The sequence below is a fragment of the Argiope bruennichi genome, chromosome 8 (assembly GCF_947563725.1).
Source record: "Argiope bruennichi chromosome 8, qqArgBrue1.1, whole genome shotgun sequence".
Classification (NCBI taxonomy): Eukaryota; Metazoa; Arthropoda; class Arachnida; order Araneae; family Araneidae; genus Argiope; species Argiope bruennichi.
The window spans coordinates 11,192,987-11,212,631 of NC_079158.1; the positions used below are offsets into that span (position 1 = coordinate 11,192,987).

Here is a 19,645-nt window from a genome sequence, read left to right on the forward strand (position 1 = left end):
TTTTTGACCTGAAATTTCACTTTAAGTCATTGTCACTGGCATGTAAAGATGAAAACATTTTCTGAATTTAAGTTTGCAATAGGTGCCAAATTTCCAAGTATATGAATTCACATCTTGGTTTATATATGAAAAATGTTATATGTTGCAAAATTCATTTGTGTTCATCTAACAATTCAGTTATTTTTTTCACACATTTTTAATTTCTTCTGTGATAAAGATAATTCAAAAATGCTTTGATCTAAATGGATGATTTGGTTTCTTGGTTAACACGATAACTACAAAATGAGGAGACATAGATAGGTAAAATTTCGTAGACAGAATTAATATCTATAATGTATGAGATTTTGAACCAAATCCAACAAGAAGCTGACCATGTCACTTTTGCTTTCAGATACATGTAAACTAAATAACGCAATGATTTAAATTTTAATATGGTATTTTCTGACAACAAGTATAGTTTGGGAAGAATGCATCTAAAACCCAAATTCGATTTTCGGATACTTTTAACCGAATACTAAAAACTGTTAATGATAGATTTAGTAAAAATGCTCAATTCAAGCCAAAGGTTATGTAACTATTATACGCACATGCCATGCGTTCTCTGGGATCATATCATTGGAGTATGCAAGTAAGTTTTCGAAAAAAACCACTCTGGCTGGTTTTGTCTGGTAAATCACGCGATTTAAATATTTGATGAAACAACGAGCTTCAGGGCGGCATGTTTTAGGAAATCAAACATTTTTTTTTTAAATGCCAAAAGAAAAAAAATTGCACGACTGTTAAATTGGTAACATTAAAAACAAATTTTGAAATGGCGTGAAATTCATTTTTGTGCAGTTGTATTTTCGGAAGTTATCGCTGAAAAATAACAAAAGTTCGCTCATTTTTTAACTAAAATTATGAAAGCAGGTGCACATTCTCATCCTTTAAAATATATTCTTTAATTAATTATTTATATTATTTATTTACTATATTTAAGTTTGCAGACACACAGTAATTATTTATTGCACAATTTCTTAAAAATAGTCCTCATTATATTCATGATATATTGGAAGGATTCAATCAACCATACCCTAAATAGAAATATTTGACAAATAATGATTATTCATAAAATTGAAGTCAAACAGAAAATATTTTTTTAAAGTCTCTTATAATCTCATATTCATTTTAGGTATCAAATCTTAAAAAAAAAAAATAATAATAATAATAATTTAAAAATGATTTTCATTCGAAATTTGGTATAAATTTTTTTTTTACTATAAAATACTTTAGCTTATTAAGATAAGTTTTTACAAAACTTTATTTTCCAATTGGTTTATTTCGACATTCAAGTAAATTGAAATTTGTTTTAAAATTTCATTCGATTTTCTATCCTTTAGTAAAATATAAATAAAAAAATATGGGAATTAACGCGACAAAAGTAGTGACAACTTAAAATATTAATACTTTACGAATCATTATTATTATTTCAAATAGTTCGTTTTTGTATATGCACCGAATAAATATATATTTTGCATCCAAAAAATTAATACCAAATGCGTCATGTAATAATATTTTGATGTCTGAATTTTATAAATTTCATTTGATTATATATTGAGTGGTCAAATTATTATTATACTCATACACAGATCAGTTATAACTTCATGTTGTTGCCGCTAGAGAGCAAGATAGCTATAAAAAGGTAATGCAGGACAAGTGGGGCCTCTCAACAGAAATACACACTAACATCTGTAAAACAAGAACTAAAAGAAATTATCGATGCAATAAAAGAATTAAAAAAAAACACCTCTTGGAAACCTAGTATTGTTAAAGGTACTAAGTAAGTGAAAAAATGTGACAACAGTACTGATAAGGTACAAGTTCTCCAATTTCTTATGAGCTCGGGTGAAGAGATAAACTTTTGGTTATCACAGCTAACTCATTTAGTAAAATGTAAATGGGATTAGGAATAAATTAAATGAACTTTGACTCTTTGTAAATATGATCCTACTATTTAATAATAAAATCTTGGAAAATTACAATATACGCTTTTATAGAGAGATTCATAATGAATCCAAACCTAGCGAAGGCACTACAGTAGCTGTTAAAAATTAGATCTCACACTATCGTTGTAATTCCCATATATTTAATCAAGTAAAAACAAAAGTTGTAGCACTGAATTTTAAAAATAAAGACAGCAAAACATTTATTTCAATGGCTTCGATCTTGAAGAAAAATTATTTGAAAAAAGTACAAGTTCTTTGATTTTTCCAATTCACTTTATTTAGAATTTCATCTATTGTAAATTCAGAATAAAAAAGTTAGGATGCCTTTGTTTACTTCTCTCATAGACTAAATAATATAAATTTGTAAAAATTAAAAAAAATCATATAATGATATTAAAATGAAAATTATGAAATCTTCCATAAATAGTGAATCTTATATTGCTCACAAAATGGATAGCAAAGAATACTTTTTAAAAATATATCTTTTTTTTGAAATATCTCTTGAATTGAATTATTTAAAACTTATCTTGAATGAAAATTTATAATTTATTTTAAATCCAAATATTTTCTGCTGCAAAAAAGAGAGAGAGATCATAGTAGATTTTATGTTGAATAGCCTCGACTATAAATTCATTAATATTAGGAAATGAATAAGACCTTTAACATTCTACAACAAGAATAATAATTTCTTTTTGATGTAATAATATAAGAACTGATTTAGTGAAAGAAAGTAAAATCTTTATAATTCAAATTTTGACATCTGCTTTAGATAAACATTGTTAAGCCCTGGACTTATCAATCTAAAATCTTTTCCATTTTAACTTTTAATGGTTACAACTTGATACTGAGAATTCTTTTTAAATTAAATTTTTAAATAATCTTTTAAACTAACTTTTGATCAATTTAAATTATTGCTTGCAGTCAGCACTTAAATAATGCTCTCCACACAGTTGTATATTTATTGCCACAGTAAGTGTCATAGACACAAATAGCATCTTCTCATTCTTTGTTCTTTTGTTTTCTTATCAATTCTCAATTTTCTGTACTGATAATGCAAAGAATTCTGCAGCAAATAATTTCAACTGAGTTAATTTATTTCAAGTAACTTATCAATCTAAAATATATTTCATCATTCATATTTAAAAATCAAATTGCAACTTCCTCTTAAATATAAATACAGAAAAAAACCCAATTATGATGTTAAATATACCTTAAAGTACTGAGAAATATGCATTTAGCTATTCTGAATATATTGCAAGTGAAATGCGGCAAAACAGTCACTTTTGGTAGCAGAATTCTTATGCACACCTTTATATAGGAAATCTTTTTCATGGTTTCATCTGCCTTTGAAAAATGGAATAACTAGGGTGAGCTTATTTATATAGTACTATTTTCGCTGTTATACCAAAAAGAATATGGCACAGTTGCAAAGAATCCAATGACTTTAGCATACTATGTATAGTAAGTACACTACTCATTATAATGAACTAGCTAATAAGTTTCAGATTTTGTAGATCTAGAAAAATCAACATGCATGCAGAAAAATTTGGCAGTTTTTTTTCTTTCTTTTTATGTATGTATGTAAGTGTATGTATGTCTTTCAAACATAAATTGATGAGTTTAAAAAAATGGTATAATCAAATACAGATCTCAGAATAATACCTGTTTAGTAATAACTGCATTATAGAAATTGGAATTACATTAAAAAAAAAAAAAAGAGGATAATGCTCCACCATATTTTCTTAGTTTCCAAAATTCGTATTGTAAAGGGGAAAATAATAATAATAATAATAAATAAATAAAGGCAATTTTTGTCAGCATCATTTTTATGTACATTTTTCTGCAATAAATATATGGAATTTAAAAACCAAATACATTTGTTTAATGCCAAATTTTTAAAAAATAGTGTTTAATATAATCTTCAAATTATACTAAATTGCAATGAAAAGATATATATGCAATAATAGCTATCAATTTTTTTGCTCTAGTCTGCAATAAATTTCGTTTTGTTTTCAAAATTCTTAAGTAGATCTTATAAGTAGAATATAAGATCTACATAAATAGTATACAAAAAAATATTGAAACATCCAATAATGTTACAAATTTCACGGATAATGAAGTTTATTTATTTTAAAGAATATGGTGGCAGTATAGTAAACATTACTGTACACATTAACAAACCATTATTCTGATGACAGTTTTGAATGTACACATTATCCAATTAAATAAAAAATATATTCAGTTCTGTTCTTTTCAAAATAAAAATACACTTTAAGTAAAAAAGTTTTATGATTTTTAAATGGCAGTTATTTAATTAGAATTCATATTGTGTTGAAAGATTATCTGGAATATATAAGGTGTAAATGTATTTTGTATCAAAAAATAATTCATTTATAAACTTGACATTTGAAAAAAAAATGTAAATAATAAAATTTATAAATTTCCATTTTTGGTTTTTATTGAATTCATGCAAGGTTGAGTAAACATACAGACTAGTTCAACAGTCAACTTCTGGCTGCATATATGCAACACATATTTATAAACTGCCTTGTTAAGTAATAAATACAGAATTATAGAAAATTAATTATAGAAAATCATAAAAAAAATATATAGAAAAGATAAGGAATTATTTACTAAAATAATTTACTTAATCCTTACTTAAATTAATGGAGTTTCTTTTACTGAATCATTATTGGAAATATTTTCAATATAATTTGTTACAATGGCTTCAACTTCTGATACTATACAATTTTGAAATTTTCTGTTAAAATCATTAGATTTAGCTTTAGTATCCACAATTTTTTTCAGTTCCATTTTTATATTCTTGGGAATGTATTTTTGATAAACACTGGAGAAAAGCTGAAAACAAAATTCATTAGCATAATTGCATTTATTTAAGATTTATAATCAAAATTGACAATTAATTAAAACTTACTTTCATTACATAATGTTCCACTTGGTTTAAATTGTGTTGTATATTTAAAATTTCAACAGCAAACTGTTGCACAACTTTTATAAGGGTTATATTTTCATATTTATATGATATCCACTGAAAAAAGAATTGAAATGGAAAGTTTATAATATATGAGGCAATAAATTTTCTCCAGTATATTTATAGCTATCAGCACAGAAACCAATAAAAAAAACTTTTTTTTTTTCGCTTTTGCACTATGATTATTAAGAAATTATTTCTTAAATTTGGAAAATTGTTAAATTGTCACCAAAAATAAACCAAGAAAGCTTTAAATATTGACTTCTTTTCCCCTGAAAATATGCTTATTCAGTTATTTATTTTCTTTAAAGAGAAATATATTTTAATAATACACAGGAGTGTTTTATGGAATAAAAAATATTAAGGTACAATATACTGAATTAAAGATTTGCGGTTTTCAGAAGTTAAAATCATGAATAAGTTTAAGATGTTCATGCTCAGCATTCTTTTAAAATAACTTGTACTTGAATGATTTTCGATTATTTTCTAATAGTGCTACGAATATGAAATAAATAGACTATACATAGCCAATAAAGTTTAATTGAAAAACAAACAAGCAGCAAGTTTTGGGATCTTTTGAACAGACCCAGATATTTTATTATAGCATCACAGATTAAGTATTATTTATTTCAATTTTGAATATTTAATCACTTTATTGCTACACTTTGGATGTTGTAATAATAGTCTTGTATAAACAGGAAATCGTAAAAATCTAAATATAATCTTCAAAAATTATACTATACTGCAATGAAAAATTATACATGTAACAATATCTATTAAATTTTTTTACCCTAGTAAGCTAAATTTTTATTTAGAAAGATTCAAGTATTAAAAAAAGGATTAAAAATATATAATATATAGCAATATTTTAAAGTTTTAGTTTTTGAAGGAATTAAAAAAAAAACAAAAAAAAACGCTGAATAAATATGTGGATTATAATAGTTTGAATAAGCTGAATAATTTTGGTTGAAATATTAAAAACTATTTATTATGATAAAGATTAAAAAAGACAGTGCAAATTAATAAAGAAAATTTGATTCTAACAAATATTTCAAAAGTATTATTAAAAAAAGAAATCGGATATTAATTTAATTAATCCAAAATATTTACTTTTTCAAACAGTTCCAAATTAGTATTAACATCATCAAGTCTAATTTCTAACAAAATTTTTAACCAAGGTTGAAGCATAAGATGTTTTTCTGAAACAAATTATTATTAAAGAAAATTTAAAATCGCATAAAATTAAAAACTGAGTATAAATATATTAAAGATATGCAGTACAAAATTAATATAATTTAAATCTATAAAGAACTGTAACTGTTTTTAACTGAAAAGAAATAAAAAAATTGCTATGGTAGTAGATTTAAGAAACTAAACAGCAATTCCCATGTTTAATTCATTTTATGTTTAATAATATATATACTGCTATTTTAATATATGTCATAGTTTATTATAAAATAGTTATATTTGATAGACAAGAGTCTGATTAATGTATTTTCCTAGATGCCAATTTAAGCTCCTTTAATAGTAGAATTGGCCGCCATAAAAACTAATAGTAATTATTAACTAAAATAATATATTAATAATACATTATATAGGTCTCCATTAAAAGACCTATATTTTAATTTTTGAATACACTAGACAAGTGTGCAAAAACAAAAATTCAAAAGAATAAAATATATTTTGCTTTTAGAACAATAAATTTTTTTAACTAAAACCCAATCATAAAACCATCATAATGTAATTGAATAACAATACATTTTCATATTGTATCTAATGTTTAGAAGTCTTCCATAAATAAAAAAATAATGAAAGTGTACATTTTAATTCCTGTACATTTCAAAAGTAATAATAATAATAATAATAATAGTTAATTATAAAATGTAAATATATAATAATATTTTATTACAAAAACTGGGTATAAAACTGGATTATAAAACAAATGCCTAGAAGAGGATACTCTAGTTAAAATCAAGAATATTTTTTACTATATTTTGGCTTTTTAAGTAATCTTTCTTAAATCAAACCTAAATAAAATGAAATAATTTATTCATTTAGAATTAAAACAGTGATTCTAATATATTTTAGAGTTTGAAACTAGCTGTAAAGGAATTATCTCAATATTATATATGAATATATCAATATTATATATATCTATATTTTATTCATAAACAAGATTGCTGAAGACCAAATAATATTTTAAAAGATCAACTAATATATACATAAATGTAGAGAGATTTTTGTGATTAACAGAAAATGCAATTACATTGGAAATAAATACATTCCAATGAGCATTATTTATTAAATAAATTTCTAAATTACAAAAAAGAGGCAAGTCAAATAAATAATAAAATGAGTAGTTGAAAAATGTCAGATTTTGAATTAAGTACTTCAGACTGTATAACAAAAACCTGACTGCTTGTTATACAATATTAATATTTAATATCAGACAGTTAAATAATTAAATGTGGATTTTACAGTCTTCTTTAAACTGAGACTTCAGACAAAATTAAATTCAACAAACTGAATTAAGTAAATAATTAAAGCACAAATGCACTTAATGGTTAAGTTCACACTGATATAAAATAAAATCAACAGAGTTTTTTTTTTTTTTTTTTTTTTTTTTTTTAACATTCATTTTATGTAGATTGGAGAAAGATAGATTTAAGAAATGAAAAAGATCCTTCTAGTAGAAATCAAAGCTTTCAAAATGAATTAGAATTTATGAGAGCTTCCCATTTTATAGAAATATGCAAAGAAATTTTTTAAACAGCATATAAATGGGTTAACGCAAATTGAAAGGAATAATATACAAAATAAATGAATAAAATACAAAAATAAATACATTAAAAAATTATTTACATACCTAAAGTAGGATCAGTTTTGGAAATATAACTAAGCAGGTTTATGTAAGTTGAAAAAACTATTTCTTCAACAACTGGATCATCCTAAGATTATTTTGTTATATAGAAAGTAATTAAGAAATAAAACATAGTAAGTAATGCATGTAATAACAGTACTCAATGAAATATAGAGAAGTAAATATCAAATGAAAACAAATTTTTAGTTAATATATTTAGTTTTTCTTAAAATCAATTAATTGATTTTTTTTTTCTTTTTAGAATTTTTGATATCATTCCCAATAATCTGGCATAAAAAGAAATAAAACATAAAATTTATACAAATTTGTTTACAGGATTATAACCTGCAAAAACATTTACGGATGAATAAATTTTTTCACATTATAATGAAAAAAAAAAAAAACAATTCTGAGAAGCAAATAAGAACTTTTATTAAATATACAATATTAATATGTTTGAAATATTATATTAGCAAATCAAAAATTTAATTCTGAAAACACAAACTATATTTTTTTCATATTATTTTGGAAGATAACAGAAATGCAAAATATAAAACAAAAATATTTTTCTATCATTTTCACATTGCAATTATTTAATGATACCATTTTATGATGTTTTAAAAAAAGTGGCATTCTAGGAAAACAATTATCTGCTATCAATGTGCATTAAGTATTTTCCATCAGATCTGAGAGTTTCTCCCACTTCAAAATTCAGAATTCTATTTTAAAGCAGTTGAGATTTCTTTTTCAAAAAGCTTATTCAAAAGTCTTTTGCTCTTGTATAAAGTTATGTTCTTTAAAGTACTATCAATAAGACCTGATACTAGCTAGTTCACTGGCGATTTTAGTTGTGCTTAATTTCTATTAAATCTCTTAGTCATAACTTCATGTCCATGAAGTTTTCACAGCTGTGAGTTTTCATTTTAATCATTTAGGTATTCATATTTTTTATATGTAATATGGCCTTGAACTATAAAATTTTGTATTCTTTACTGTTACTTTGTGGCTTGTATTTTCTGCGTGTTTTTAGTTCAGGCCCTCTGTAAATGGAGTTATTTCTATACCTATGGTAATAAAAACTAAACTCAGTGGCATGACAGTCCATGTGGGCCAAGGCCTATAGTGCGCATATCTGATTTCTTGCCTTGGTGTGCAAGACTTATGCCCTGGTTGGATGGTCAGCCTTACGCGGAATCCCCAGTGTTCAATTCCCAAGCATGCTTGGCCCTCAATTTATCGACCTACTGAAGGCATGAAAGGCTAAATCGACCTTGCCCAGTCCAAGAATTGAACCTCAGACCGGTGCGCAGGAAGGGCAAAGCGCTATCACTACGCCACCGGGCTTCACCGTAAGGTAATGATTGAAATAAATAAAACATCATGATTAGATTTAGGATTTAAAAGTAAAAATGTCATTGAATAGAAAAAAAAATCAAACCTACCAAAGCCATAGCATTTTGTACACAAATTACCAGTAACCTTAGGTCTTTCCTTGACAATGATTTTCCAGATAAACATGTATTCTGCTCAGCAGAGTTGATTTGTATAAAAGTATTGGTGAATTCATTTTCTAACAATCTATTTAGTATTTCAAAGCAAATGCATTTTGTTTTTGAACATTTAAGCCATTTTAAAATCTGAGCAAAAGGAATTTTCAACCAAGTAGTATTCTAAAATAAAATAAAAAAAAACTTTCAATGTACTACATGTTTCAAAAATATTTTACAAAGAGTTTTATTTACTACCAATGCAAAAATATTTAAAATGGGATAATTTTAATTTTAAAAATATTTCAGCACTCTTCGAATGATCTATTTTTAATTATATTAATTTTTAAGATTAAGATTTAAATAAATAATTTCATAACAAAAAATCAAAGTCTGCAGTTTTCAGATAGTAAGTTATCTTACAATGTTATTAGCATAAAATATTATACAAGAAGAAAAAATTAAAAATTCTGATAATCTACAATGAAATTATTTTGCTAAAATTACCATTTAATAAATTTCCATTCTTAGTACTTTAAATTTAATTCATGCTGGTGTTTAATAAATTTATGATATAAAATTTATTAATGCTTCAACAAGTTTATGTTTAAAAATATTAACAGGAGGTACAAAATGATTTAAAATAACATTTTAATTTCTATTTGAAAACATTCTTAGTATTCATTACTTTCTTACTAACCTTCAAACTTCCATTAATTTGTTGAGCCACAAGATTAGAGATCAAATGCAGACTATCAGCTGTAAATTTATCTACTGTTAAACATTTTTTCAAAAATGGAAAGAAATTTGTATTTCCTGTAATCAAGAACCAAGCTGAAAAATTTTGGAGAAAAAATATGAAATTAATAAACAAGAAAGAAATTGAAATAACAGCTTTCAAATATCATTTATTCAGAGAACATATTTTTTTTACACCTCTAAAATCTTTATTTCCATTTTCTAAAAAAATAAATAAAAATAAATTAAAAAAAATACATAGCTAGTTATAGATATGAAATAAGAGTTATCAAAATATTTATACAATCTGATTTTTTTTAATTAAATGAGAAATGGAACAAAATAACGGAAAAAAAATTCTTTTTTTGAAATAAAACACTTTTTGAAAAATTAAAAAATAGATTTTTAATGAAAGTCCTTGTGAATACTTATTTTGTTTTTTTTATTATATAAGCTTTATTATGGAATCTATTAACAAAGCATCTAAGATATTAAGTGGTGACAGCTTTTCTGTTATGGAATTTTGAAAAGTTAAAGCCTTCAAAAAATATTAAATAAAACATTTAATATGCTGGAAGATTATTATGGATATTCTTTGAATTTCCTATTAGGATACTTCAATCCATCTAACTTGCTGCTGGCATGTTCATATAACCAAAACAAAAGTGATGTATCATTTTAATGTTGGAATCAACTATGTATTTTATATAAGAAACAAGAAAGTGAAATTACTGCATTATACAATGTGCAATTAGATATCAGATGATGCAGAGAGTTATTACGTATGTACTCGGTTGTCATATCGTATGACTTTATCAGGAAAATTTATAAACATACACAAAGGCAAGACTAATACAATAAAGCAGCTGAAATGTTTGCATCAATGCTTAAAAATGCCTTTTTGAGATAATTATGATTCCCAAATTAAGTTAAAGCCTTTATATATTTTTTCATTTCCAGTCAGGCATGAAATCTCCAGGCATTAAAGATGTGTTATTTTAACTTTCTCACATGTGTTCTCTTCTAATAGTGACCAATCCCATGACATCATAGCACTATTAAAGTCATAAACATGCAGTTCTGCTATCTTCTAAATACTATGATATTGTATTTTGATTTTCTTATTCATCTTTTAAATTACACAGTTATTAAAAAGAATCCTTCTTTCGCTTCCAACAAAGGAATAAAATTATATGTATAAACAATTGTTGAAACAATGAAAACAGTTTGAATTTCTAGGTAACAATATAATCTATTATTGGAAATTAAACAAATAATATTTTTTTAAAAATTGCCAATGTTCAAGAAAAGTTTGCTAAACTATTAAATTAGTATAAATTTTTTTTTCTTCTAAATTTAAAATCATTTAAAACTTATTTTTCTGTAATAATATTTTTACAAGTTATTGCGAAGGAAACAGTAAAAAACAACCTGAAAATTCTAATTAGAATTTTTAAAAAATTGCCCCAGGGCCTCACCCTTTATGTTATATTTGTGCTACATTTGATAACTATATATCAAACATTCTGTCCTGCAGAGAAGCAACACACACATACACATACTCATTCATTTTTAATATTAGCAGAGCTGTGAATAGTAAAACAGTTTATTTCTAAACATTCACCTTGCCTTTCAGCTCAAAAATTCATTATAATTATCAGTTGATTTAGCAAATTTAATTTCAAGCATATATATTGAAAAAAAGTTTAAATCATACCTTTTGAGTGTTCATCTTTAATTTTTGATGCAAACTGTAAAAACTTGAGGCACTGTATTAAAATTTTATGATCTTCAAAACTTGAATTGGAGCAAAAATTTGTCACTGAATTTTTTTTTCAGAGAAGAGAAAAAATCTTATTTATATGCAAAACAAAAGAGTGCAATAAAAATTTTAATACTTTTTAGTTAAAATACTTTTAAATAAAACAACTTACCATGAAAGACAAGTTTCATATCTAATTGTGAATTTAAAGTTGGTATTTTTCTATAACACCAAAGCATACATTCCATACCAAACAATAAAAAACCATCTACAAAGAAATTTTAAAAAAGATAAATAAATTTCATTTGTTGTATTTAGTTTATTTTTAAATATTATAAATTATGACTGAATTACAGTAGTCATTTTTTGTATATGTACCCTATATATTGCATGGGATCCAAAATGTTAACTATAAACAATGTTTCTTTCTCTAAAACCCAAGAGAATTATACCACAATATATTTATTTTAATGCAAAAATCCTTATATTTGCTAATGATGTAAAAATTATCTATATGAAATATCTATATTATGGATTTAATGAGAAAAAAAGTAATTAAGGTTAACAAAGAAAAACTGAAGATCAAATGACAGAATAAATAGTTTAGTAAATTTTTTTATACACATATATATATAATGCAGAAACTTAAGTGAATCAGGCATTCATTAATTTTAAAGAAATCTTAATTTATTGAAAATATACAAAATTATTAAAGGTGATATTTTTTAAAGTGTTTGCACCAAAAACATTGTAGTTGAGCATTCAACTATAATCATTATTTGCATTCTCAAAAATATATTCTCAAAAATATAAAATGCTTTATGTGATGCATCTTTACTTACTGTTTTTCATTTTAAAATAAGACAGTATACTGTAAAATTAATATTGGTGGATTATTATTCACAAACATTTTTAATGCTGCTGTAAAAAGATAAAATATGCCAAAATAATAAAGTCTGGAAGTACTTGTTACAATATACTTGTTTGGAAATATTTTTAAAAATTTTAAATGCTATCATTTAAAGATGAAGACACAGATTTAAAATTATTGATTTTCTTTTTTTATATTGTTTTGAAAATGTCATTATTTTGAATATTTTAAATAATAATAAATAATTTTGCACATAAAAATATTTTATGTAAGATATTTTTATGCATGTGTAATGCTCACAGTAAATTTTCTGATATGTAATTTTGAATTTACACATATTTACAAACTTGAAATCATAATGATTAAAAACCTATTTTGAGTTGCAATTTTTCCATGACAAAGATTTTAACAAAAACAAAACTTTCAATTATAAGCATTTAAAAAATTTAAATTATTTAGCATACAAAAACATAAAGGAAATATGAAATAAGAATAAATAAAACAGATTCGACATTTCAAATTTTCAATAAAACATTAATGAAATGAAATGTCTATTCAATGTTGAATGTCCACATTGTTTATTTTTTTTATCACTGTTCTAAAATTAATATTTTTTTCAATATTAACTCACCATCAACTTTCTCATTTATATGATTCTTCATTACTAATATTCTTAAAGTACAATTCTGAATATATTGCACAAGAGTTTGAATCAAAGCCACAAATGTTTCCTTTATATTTGTATTTTCATTCTCATAAATCTAAAATGTTTAATATAAAAATTTTTAAAATAAAGTACAAATGAAGCAGATAAACAAATGATAACTCTCAGCATAAAGTTTAATTAAGAAATAGTAAACAAAATTGAAATTGAAAGGAATATTAAAAAACATTCAAAAATTTAATCATCACACTTACTTCTGAATCAAAAGCATTTCGAAGAAAGTAAAAACTTATTTCTGAGTTTGAGTCAAACTGTCTCTGAAATGAAGTAAAACCTAAAAATTTTATTGCTTTTCTTCTATTGGTTGATTTTTTATAAAAAAGTAAGAAAGCAAAAGTTAATGAAATATTAGTTAAAAAATAATGAAAAATGACAAAGAAAAAATATTAACATAGAATGAATATAAGTACATATCATATACTAAACCTAGTATAAAGTCAGGAACTTTTTTTTGTCGGCACAAAGGAAAAAAGTAGAATAAAAAATCACCCAGCAGAAGTACTATTACATATATATTGTTGAAAAGTATATATTATAAAAAAAAATTGACCGCTCATTTGTTTAATTATTTGATTGAACATTTATCTGTTTCAGGTATAGAAAAATTACTGAATGAATGTCACTTTTAAATTTTGTGAAAGTAGCAATGGTTTTTTCCAGAAAAAACTTGTTTGTCTTTTTATTGGTTGATTGAATAAGACAAATACAAACAGTTTGACATTTTCACACCATCGTAGTGAAGTAGCATTCATGTATTGAGATATACTGTTTGACAAGCATGTGGATTACTTACTGCAGTAACACAAGCAACAATTAGCATATTTACTAATCATTTTCAATGTATATTTTTTTCTATTCTGCTTCAATTAAGAAAATGTCTTAGCCAATATTTTCTAGGTAACACTTGTTCTATAAATTTGACATTTAATAGTTCAATAAGTCTAATATATTAAAAATATAAATCATCAAAAAGTTCTTTTTTTTTTTTTTTTTTTTTTTTTACATTACTAAGTCCTGTTTGTGCAATTCCAGAAGAGGCACTTTCACTAGTACTTGCTATTAATAACTTTTCTAGCCATTTTTTCTTTTTAAATTATCACTTTCTATATCAAAAAATCACTTTAATGTCAGTGTTTTTAGTGCAAATGCCACTTTATTATTTATCAACATTACAGCATTGCTTGAGGTCTTCTTTTGTTCACCTTGTACAAATGCTGCTAACAATCCAGTGGTAAAATTTTGGCAGATACATTATCATTAGGGTTCAAAAGATTATGTACTCTTTCTGGGAACTTTAAATAATTTATAATATTATATTAGGCAATAAAAACAACACCATGGAATTGTGGTTTTGAGTAATTTTAAATCTCAGTATTTTTTTCCAGTTTAATTAGAATTTTCATACGATGTTACATAAAAATATTTTTATACTATTTTTTAATTCTAATGAAATTATTCTAATAACACATAAAAATTTTTAATGTTAAAAAATTTTCAAAAAGGAAATTATACTAAAATTAATTAAATATCAAGAAAGATATATTATTTTACAATGCTGAAAAAAATTTTAACACTATAATTCTAATTAATAAAAAAAATGCCTTAATTGAATAAAACTGATATTCATAAGGTTACATCAAAATATATCATCAAAATAATCTTACAATAAATGTTTCTTGAGCAACATCATTGGTGCAGAGAAGATTCAATAGTGTCGTAAAAATTTTGTTCAGAATAGTAAAATTGCTGTTACATAAACTGAATTTCATCCAAACTTGCAACTAGGGAAAGTAAATTATGAAATTATATCATTTATTATAAATATTACATATATACTGATCAGTGAATTAATGATAACTGATTTTTAAATTTGTATTTAATTTTTCTGAATACAAAAAATAATATACATATTATTGACCTCTGAACGTGTTAGTTTTTACAGGTTAATTTTCTATAAACCTTATAATTAAAATACATTCGGGAATTATAAAAATCAGACATTTTCTATTTCTTGGCTGATATTTTGAGTTTACTATATTGAAAACCCAACAGCACAATTTGATAATGTCAATGGTTTTTGCAAGTTTTAATGTTTCCAAATTTAATATAACATACTTGAAATGGTATTCTTTTTCCCTATCCATTTGAACCTCTAATTAACTTGTAAGGTATTAATTCTGCACTATACAATGTCTTAAAAGCCATAAATATAAAAATATTGTGAATTTCGACAGAAGTTGAATTTATCTCGCCACATTCAGTTCCGATGACTTAACATCTAAGATTTAATTTCCATTACTGCTTATATCTTTCTACATAGTTCCTTTTTAATTTTTTGTAATAATTCTAGTTTACACATGCTAAATGAGATGTTTTGATTTCTGTAAGCAAATGGACATACATACAATATTATTTCTAACCAGAAAAAAAAAATCTTATATTTAAAAAAGAAGTATTCCAAAAATTGTTTTACCACAAAAGAGCTAAAAGAACTGAACTGTGGGTTTCCGAAAGTCCACCATAACAGAATTTCATGATGAGTATATATTTCAATAATGCAATTCATTTTTGATAAAGCATCCCAGATAAGTGCACTTACTATAAAAAGAAAGAATGTTACCAATATTATTCTAGATAATGTGGCAAAGCAATTAATATCTGATTTTTGCACAATGGAAGTTACAGCTGAGCTTTACTAAAAGAATACAGTAAAAACTTATTTGCATATGTGAATATGTTTTTCAAAATATTTTAGAATTCAGAAACAAAAGAATTTGAAATACTTACAAAATTGAATATAATGGATAATTATAATTTATAAAACATGAATAATAGGAAATATTAAATGTCATTACTAAGAGTAACCATGACATTACTAAGTCTTGTATTCTCATTGTACAATAAATATGAAAATATATCAAAATAAAGTTTCATAATTTCAACCTTCAGTCAGACCAGTCTGAAATTTGGTGTTTTCATGCATGCACATCTGAAAAAAAATTAAATATAACTTAAATGCAAATATTTTTTTTTTTAAATTTTGCTAATAAATATTTTAATATATGAAATCACTACAAGCTTAAAATAATAAATTAAAAAATTATTCTAACAATAAGAGCAATAAACTTGCAGATAAAAGTTTGTATCATCCAGCTATTAAAAATTATAAGTTATAAACAAATTATTCCTATAAAAATGAAAACTTCTAAATAAACTAAACTAAATAGCATTGTTAAGTAAATATATATATATATATATATATATATATATATATATATATATATATATATTTCAGAAATCATGGACATTTTAATATTTTGACAAAATTTCTTATAAAAAAAACATTTAAAGCACAGCGTTTTTCTTCTTTTAAACTCGGTATCAACTGCCTGGTTTGGACAATGAATCGATATCAACAATTGATACCTACTTTGATAATACAACAAACAATTCTATAAAGACATTTTTATAAAATTTTGATAACATCTGAAGTATTCCAGTTTTCCAATGTTTCATTCACTAAGTTTGTCTTTGTTTTCATTTCTTAATCATGAATGTTTATGATTATGGTTTTGCATAACATTCACAATTATATAGCTGTTACAACTGTTGTGCATCACAAGATTTAAAAAAAAATTTAATTTTTATATATATTATTTACTTGCTTCTAATTAATTACTTTAATTTTAACATGCCACTAATTAACATAAGAAACATAAATCCTACTGTAATACCCTCTGTCCCCTGGGTTACAAACAATTTCAACCAAAGTAATCTAAAATAGTGAAATATTCAAGCATTTTGTGGCACTATGCATTGCATACTCTTATTATGATTCTAGACTGCCCAGCATTTATGTTTGTACATAATGTTATTGAAGTAGATAATCGGTTTTATTAATATTTTAATAACTGAGTGAGCATAATGAAACATATAGGAACTTGATGAATTAGTAATTATTACTTGAAAGTGTGAGAATTATTCTAATATTTTATCTTATATAATATATGTTTTTTACCAATCATTTTTATTTGGTAATCAGGTAACTAAAGCTTACTAAATGACCTGCTTGTAGCCTTCTCTTATTTTAGCTGCTCAGTCTGTTTAATTGGGGGGGGGGGGAAGCATGGCTAAAAAATATTTTTAAATTATTTTATATATTTATTTATATATTTTATTATTATATATTTATTTTTCATATCTAATATTTTGCCTTTGGCAGCCAGTTAGTTTGGGAGTGATTTGGTTATATTTAATTTGAGTTAAATCACTCAAATAAAATTTTATATCCATGATTCTGTCAAATTGTCAGGTATTAAAGCAGTATTATTTTAATACTCTTACATATAACCTTGTGTATATGAACTTTTCTAAAGGAGATCAGTCAAATGATATCATGTTATGTTTGTTTAATCTATCTGCTAAATTTAGTGGCACTGTAACTTCACTTTTTTATTCTTCCTATAAACTACACAGATATTAAGTAATTATTATTCAAATTTTCAAAAATGAAAAGAAATGACATAATCAGATATTTAATGAAAGAATGAAAATGATTTCGGTTTTATTCACAACATTAAAAATATTGTGAAATATATTTAAAAATATGCTTGAAAGTTAATAAAATCTAGACAAAAGAATTTGACCGTAATTAGCACCATTGAAAAGCTAATTTTTCTGGACTTTAAAAAAAATATAAAAATTATTTTTTCATCACAAGCACACCTTTATTATAAGTAGAGCTAATTGTTAAATCAGTGTAGTGGTAATTTTTTTTAAATTTCACTCGGATCTAAAATTGCATACATGGCTTAGCAATGTCTGCCAAGGAGTTGATATCTCAAGGATTTCATACTATTATTTGGTTTTATATCATTTTACATGTAAATATTAATGTAATTTGGAAGCATCACTTCAGTTCGAATAGAAAGTTTCAGTTTGAAGAGAAAATAAGGGAACTCCAAGATAATTTCTATAATAGAATTTGTATTTTATTAGATTATTACAGTTATTAATTCTAAATAAATAAATAATATAAATATAATTCTAAAATTCCTTCAATATTTAACTGATAATTTGCATTTAGAGTTACTTATATTTAAATTCAAAGATTTACAAAAATACTATTTACGGAATCTGGATACAGTTAACAGTTATATAAACTCCATTATATTTATATTTATTGGCAACTTTTCACCACTTTTTTAATATATCAATTCAATTTTTTAAATGTTCCACGACTTTTAATCTATAATTATATATATTTAAAGAATCAATCCTACGCATTTCCATCTTCTCCATTTAAAGAATGAAACCTGGATATTTTCCTCTTCTCCATATATAACTAAAATGTTAAATGTCTAAAAAAGGTAAAAAGAGTGAGAAATACATACTGCTAAAATGAATATTAAATACTTCACAGTGAAAGTAGAGGCAAGTATGGATTCCAAATTACATGTTATGTAATATACCAGATGAGGAATAAGAGTTTTTGCTTTCACAATTCTGAAAAATTAAGTATGCTTAGAATAATTACGCATTATTAATTATGGTATAGGATTTTTTTTAAATAGTAAGCTAAAAAAAAAAAAAGAATATTAATTTTTTAAAAATAAGTTACTTACGGGGCATCATTTAAATAAGTAACATAACATAAACAAAGGATTGTAATTTGCATAGAATACAGATTGGAAGAAGTAGTCATTAGGCCTTCAGATTCATCTTTTTGTGACAAAACAGAAAAACATTCATCAAAAGAATCTAGAAATTAAAAAAAAAAAAAAAAGAGAGAGAGAAAATATAACACAATGTCAATAACGCCAAGTTTAAAAAATGCAAATTGTTTAACAATTTTAAATCTCTTGTTTTAAAAAATAATCAAATATGGCCATTATAATACTGAAACAAATAAAAATAAATATCTTTTAATTTTGAAGTTTCCATTCCTAAATGTTCCATTATATTACATAAAATTGGTTTATAGGAATGTTTTCTTGTAAATTTTATGTTCAGCAATTTCTGTTTTTATTTCAATTTCATGAAAAATGACTTTTTAAAAAAAATACTAGTATTATTACAGAAATTTTATTAATTTACAGTGGTTAGAAACATTCAGCATAAGCCAATAAAGCAGGATAACATAAAACTTTAATCATTCTGAATTACGAATTTTTTCTTATTGATAATATATTTTAAATACTACATTTAGTCAAAAATTAATTTCACC

At 24.0% G+C, this 19,645-nt stretch overlaps 1 protein-coding gene across 2 annotated transcripts in view; it reads right to left on the reverse strand.

Annotated features, from left to right (window-relative positions):
- Positions 1 to 4,324: 4,324 nt before the first annotated feature.
- LOC129981812 (meiosis inhibitor protein 1-like) overlaps positions 4,325 to 19,645 on the reverse strand; it is a 49,918-nt gene continuing 34,597 nt past the window's right edge. The window contains exons 13-27 of one of the 2 annotated variants that reach the window (XM_056092836.1): positions 19,044 to 19,179; positions 18,813 to 18,924; positions 16,363 to 16,408; positions 15,893 to 16,017; positions 15,084 to 15,200; positions 13,614 to 13,676; positions 13,327 to 13,456; positions 11,997 to 12,092; positions 11,780 to 11,884; positions 10,025 to 10,158; positions 9,280 to 9,507; positions 7,844 to 7,925; positions 6,088 to 6,176; positions 4,921 to 5,034; positions 4,325 to 4,844 (exon numbers count right to left, since the gene is read on the reverse strand). In XM_056092836.1, the coding sequence (XP_055948811.1) occupies positions 4,644 to 4,844; positions 4,921 to 5,034; positions 6,088 to 6,176; positions 7,844 to 7,925; positions 9,280 to 9,507; positions 10,025 to 10,158; positions 11,780 to 11,884; positions 11,997 to 12,092; positions 13,327 to 13,456; positions 13,614 to 13,676; positions 15,084 to 15,200; positions 15,893 to 16,017; positions 16,363 to 16,408; positions 18,813 to 18,924; positions 19,044 to 19,179 (1,778 nt within the window). In that variant the 3' untranslated portion in view covers positions 4,325 to 4,643. Of the gene's footprint in view, positions 4,845 to 4,920; positions 5,035 to 6,087; positions 6,177 to 7,843; positions 7,926 to 9,279; positions 9,508 to 10,024; positions 10,159 to 11,779; positions 11,885 to 11,996; positions 12,093 to 13,326; positions 13,457 to 13,613; positions 13,677 to 15,083; positions 15,201 to 15,892; positions 16,018 to 16,362; positions 16,409 to 18,812; positions 18,925 to 19,043; positions 19,180 to 19,645 lie in introns of those variants that run through there. The other variant, XM_056092837.1, reaches the window with a different exon arrangement.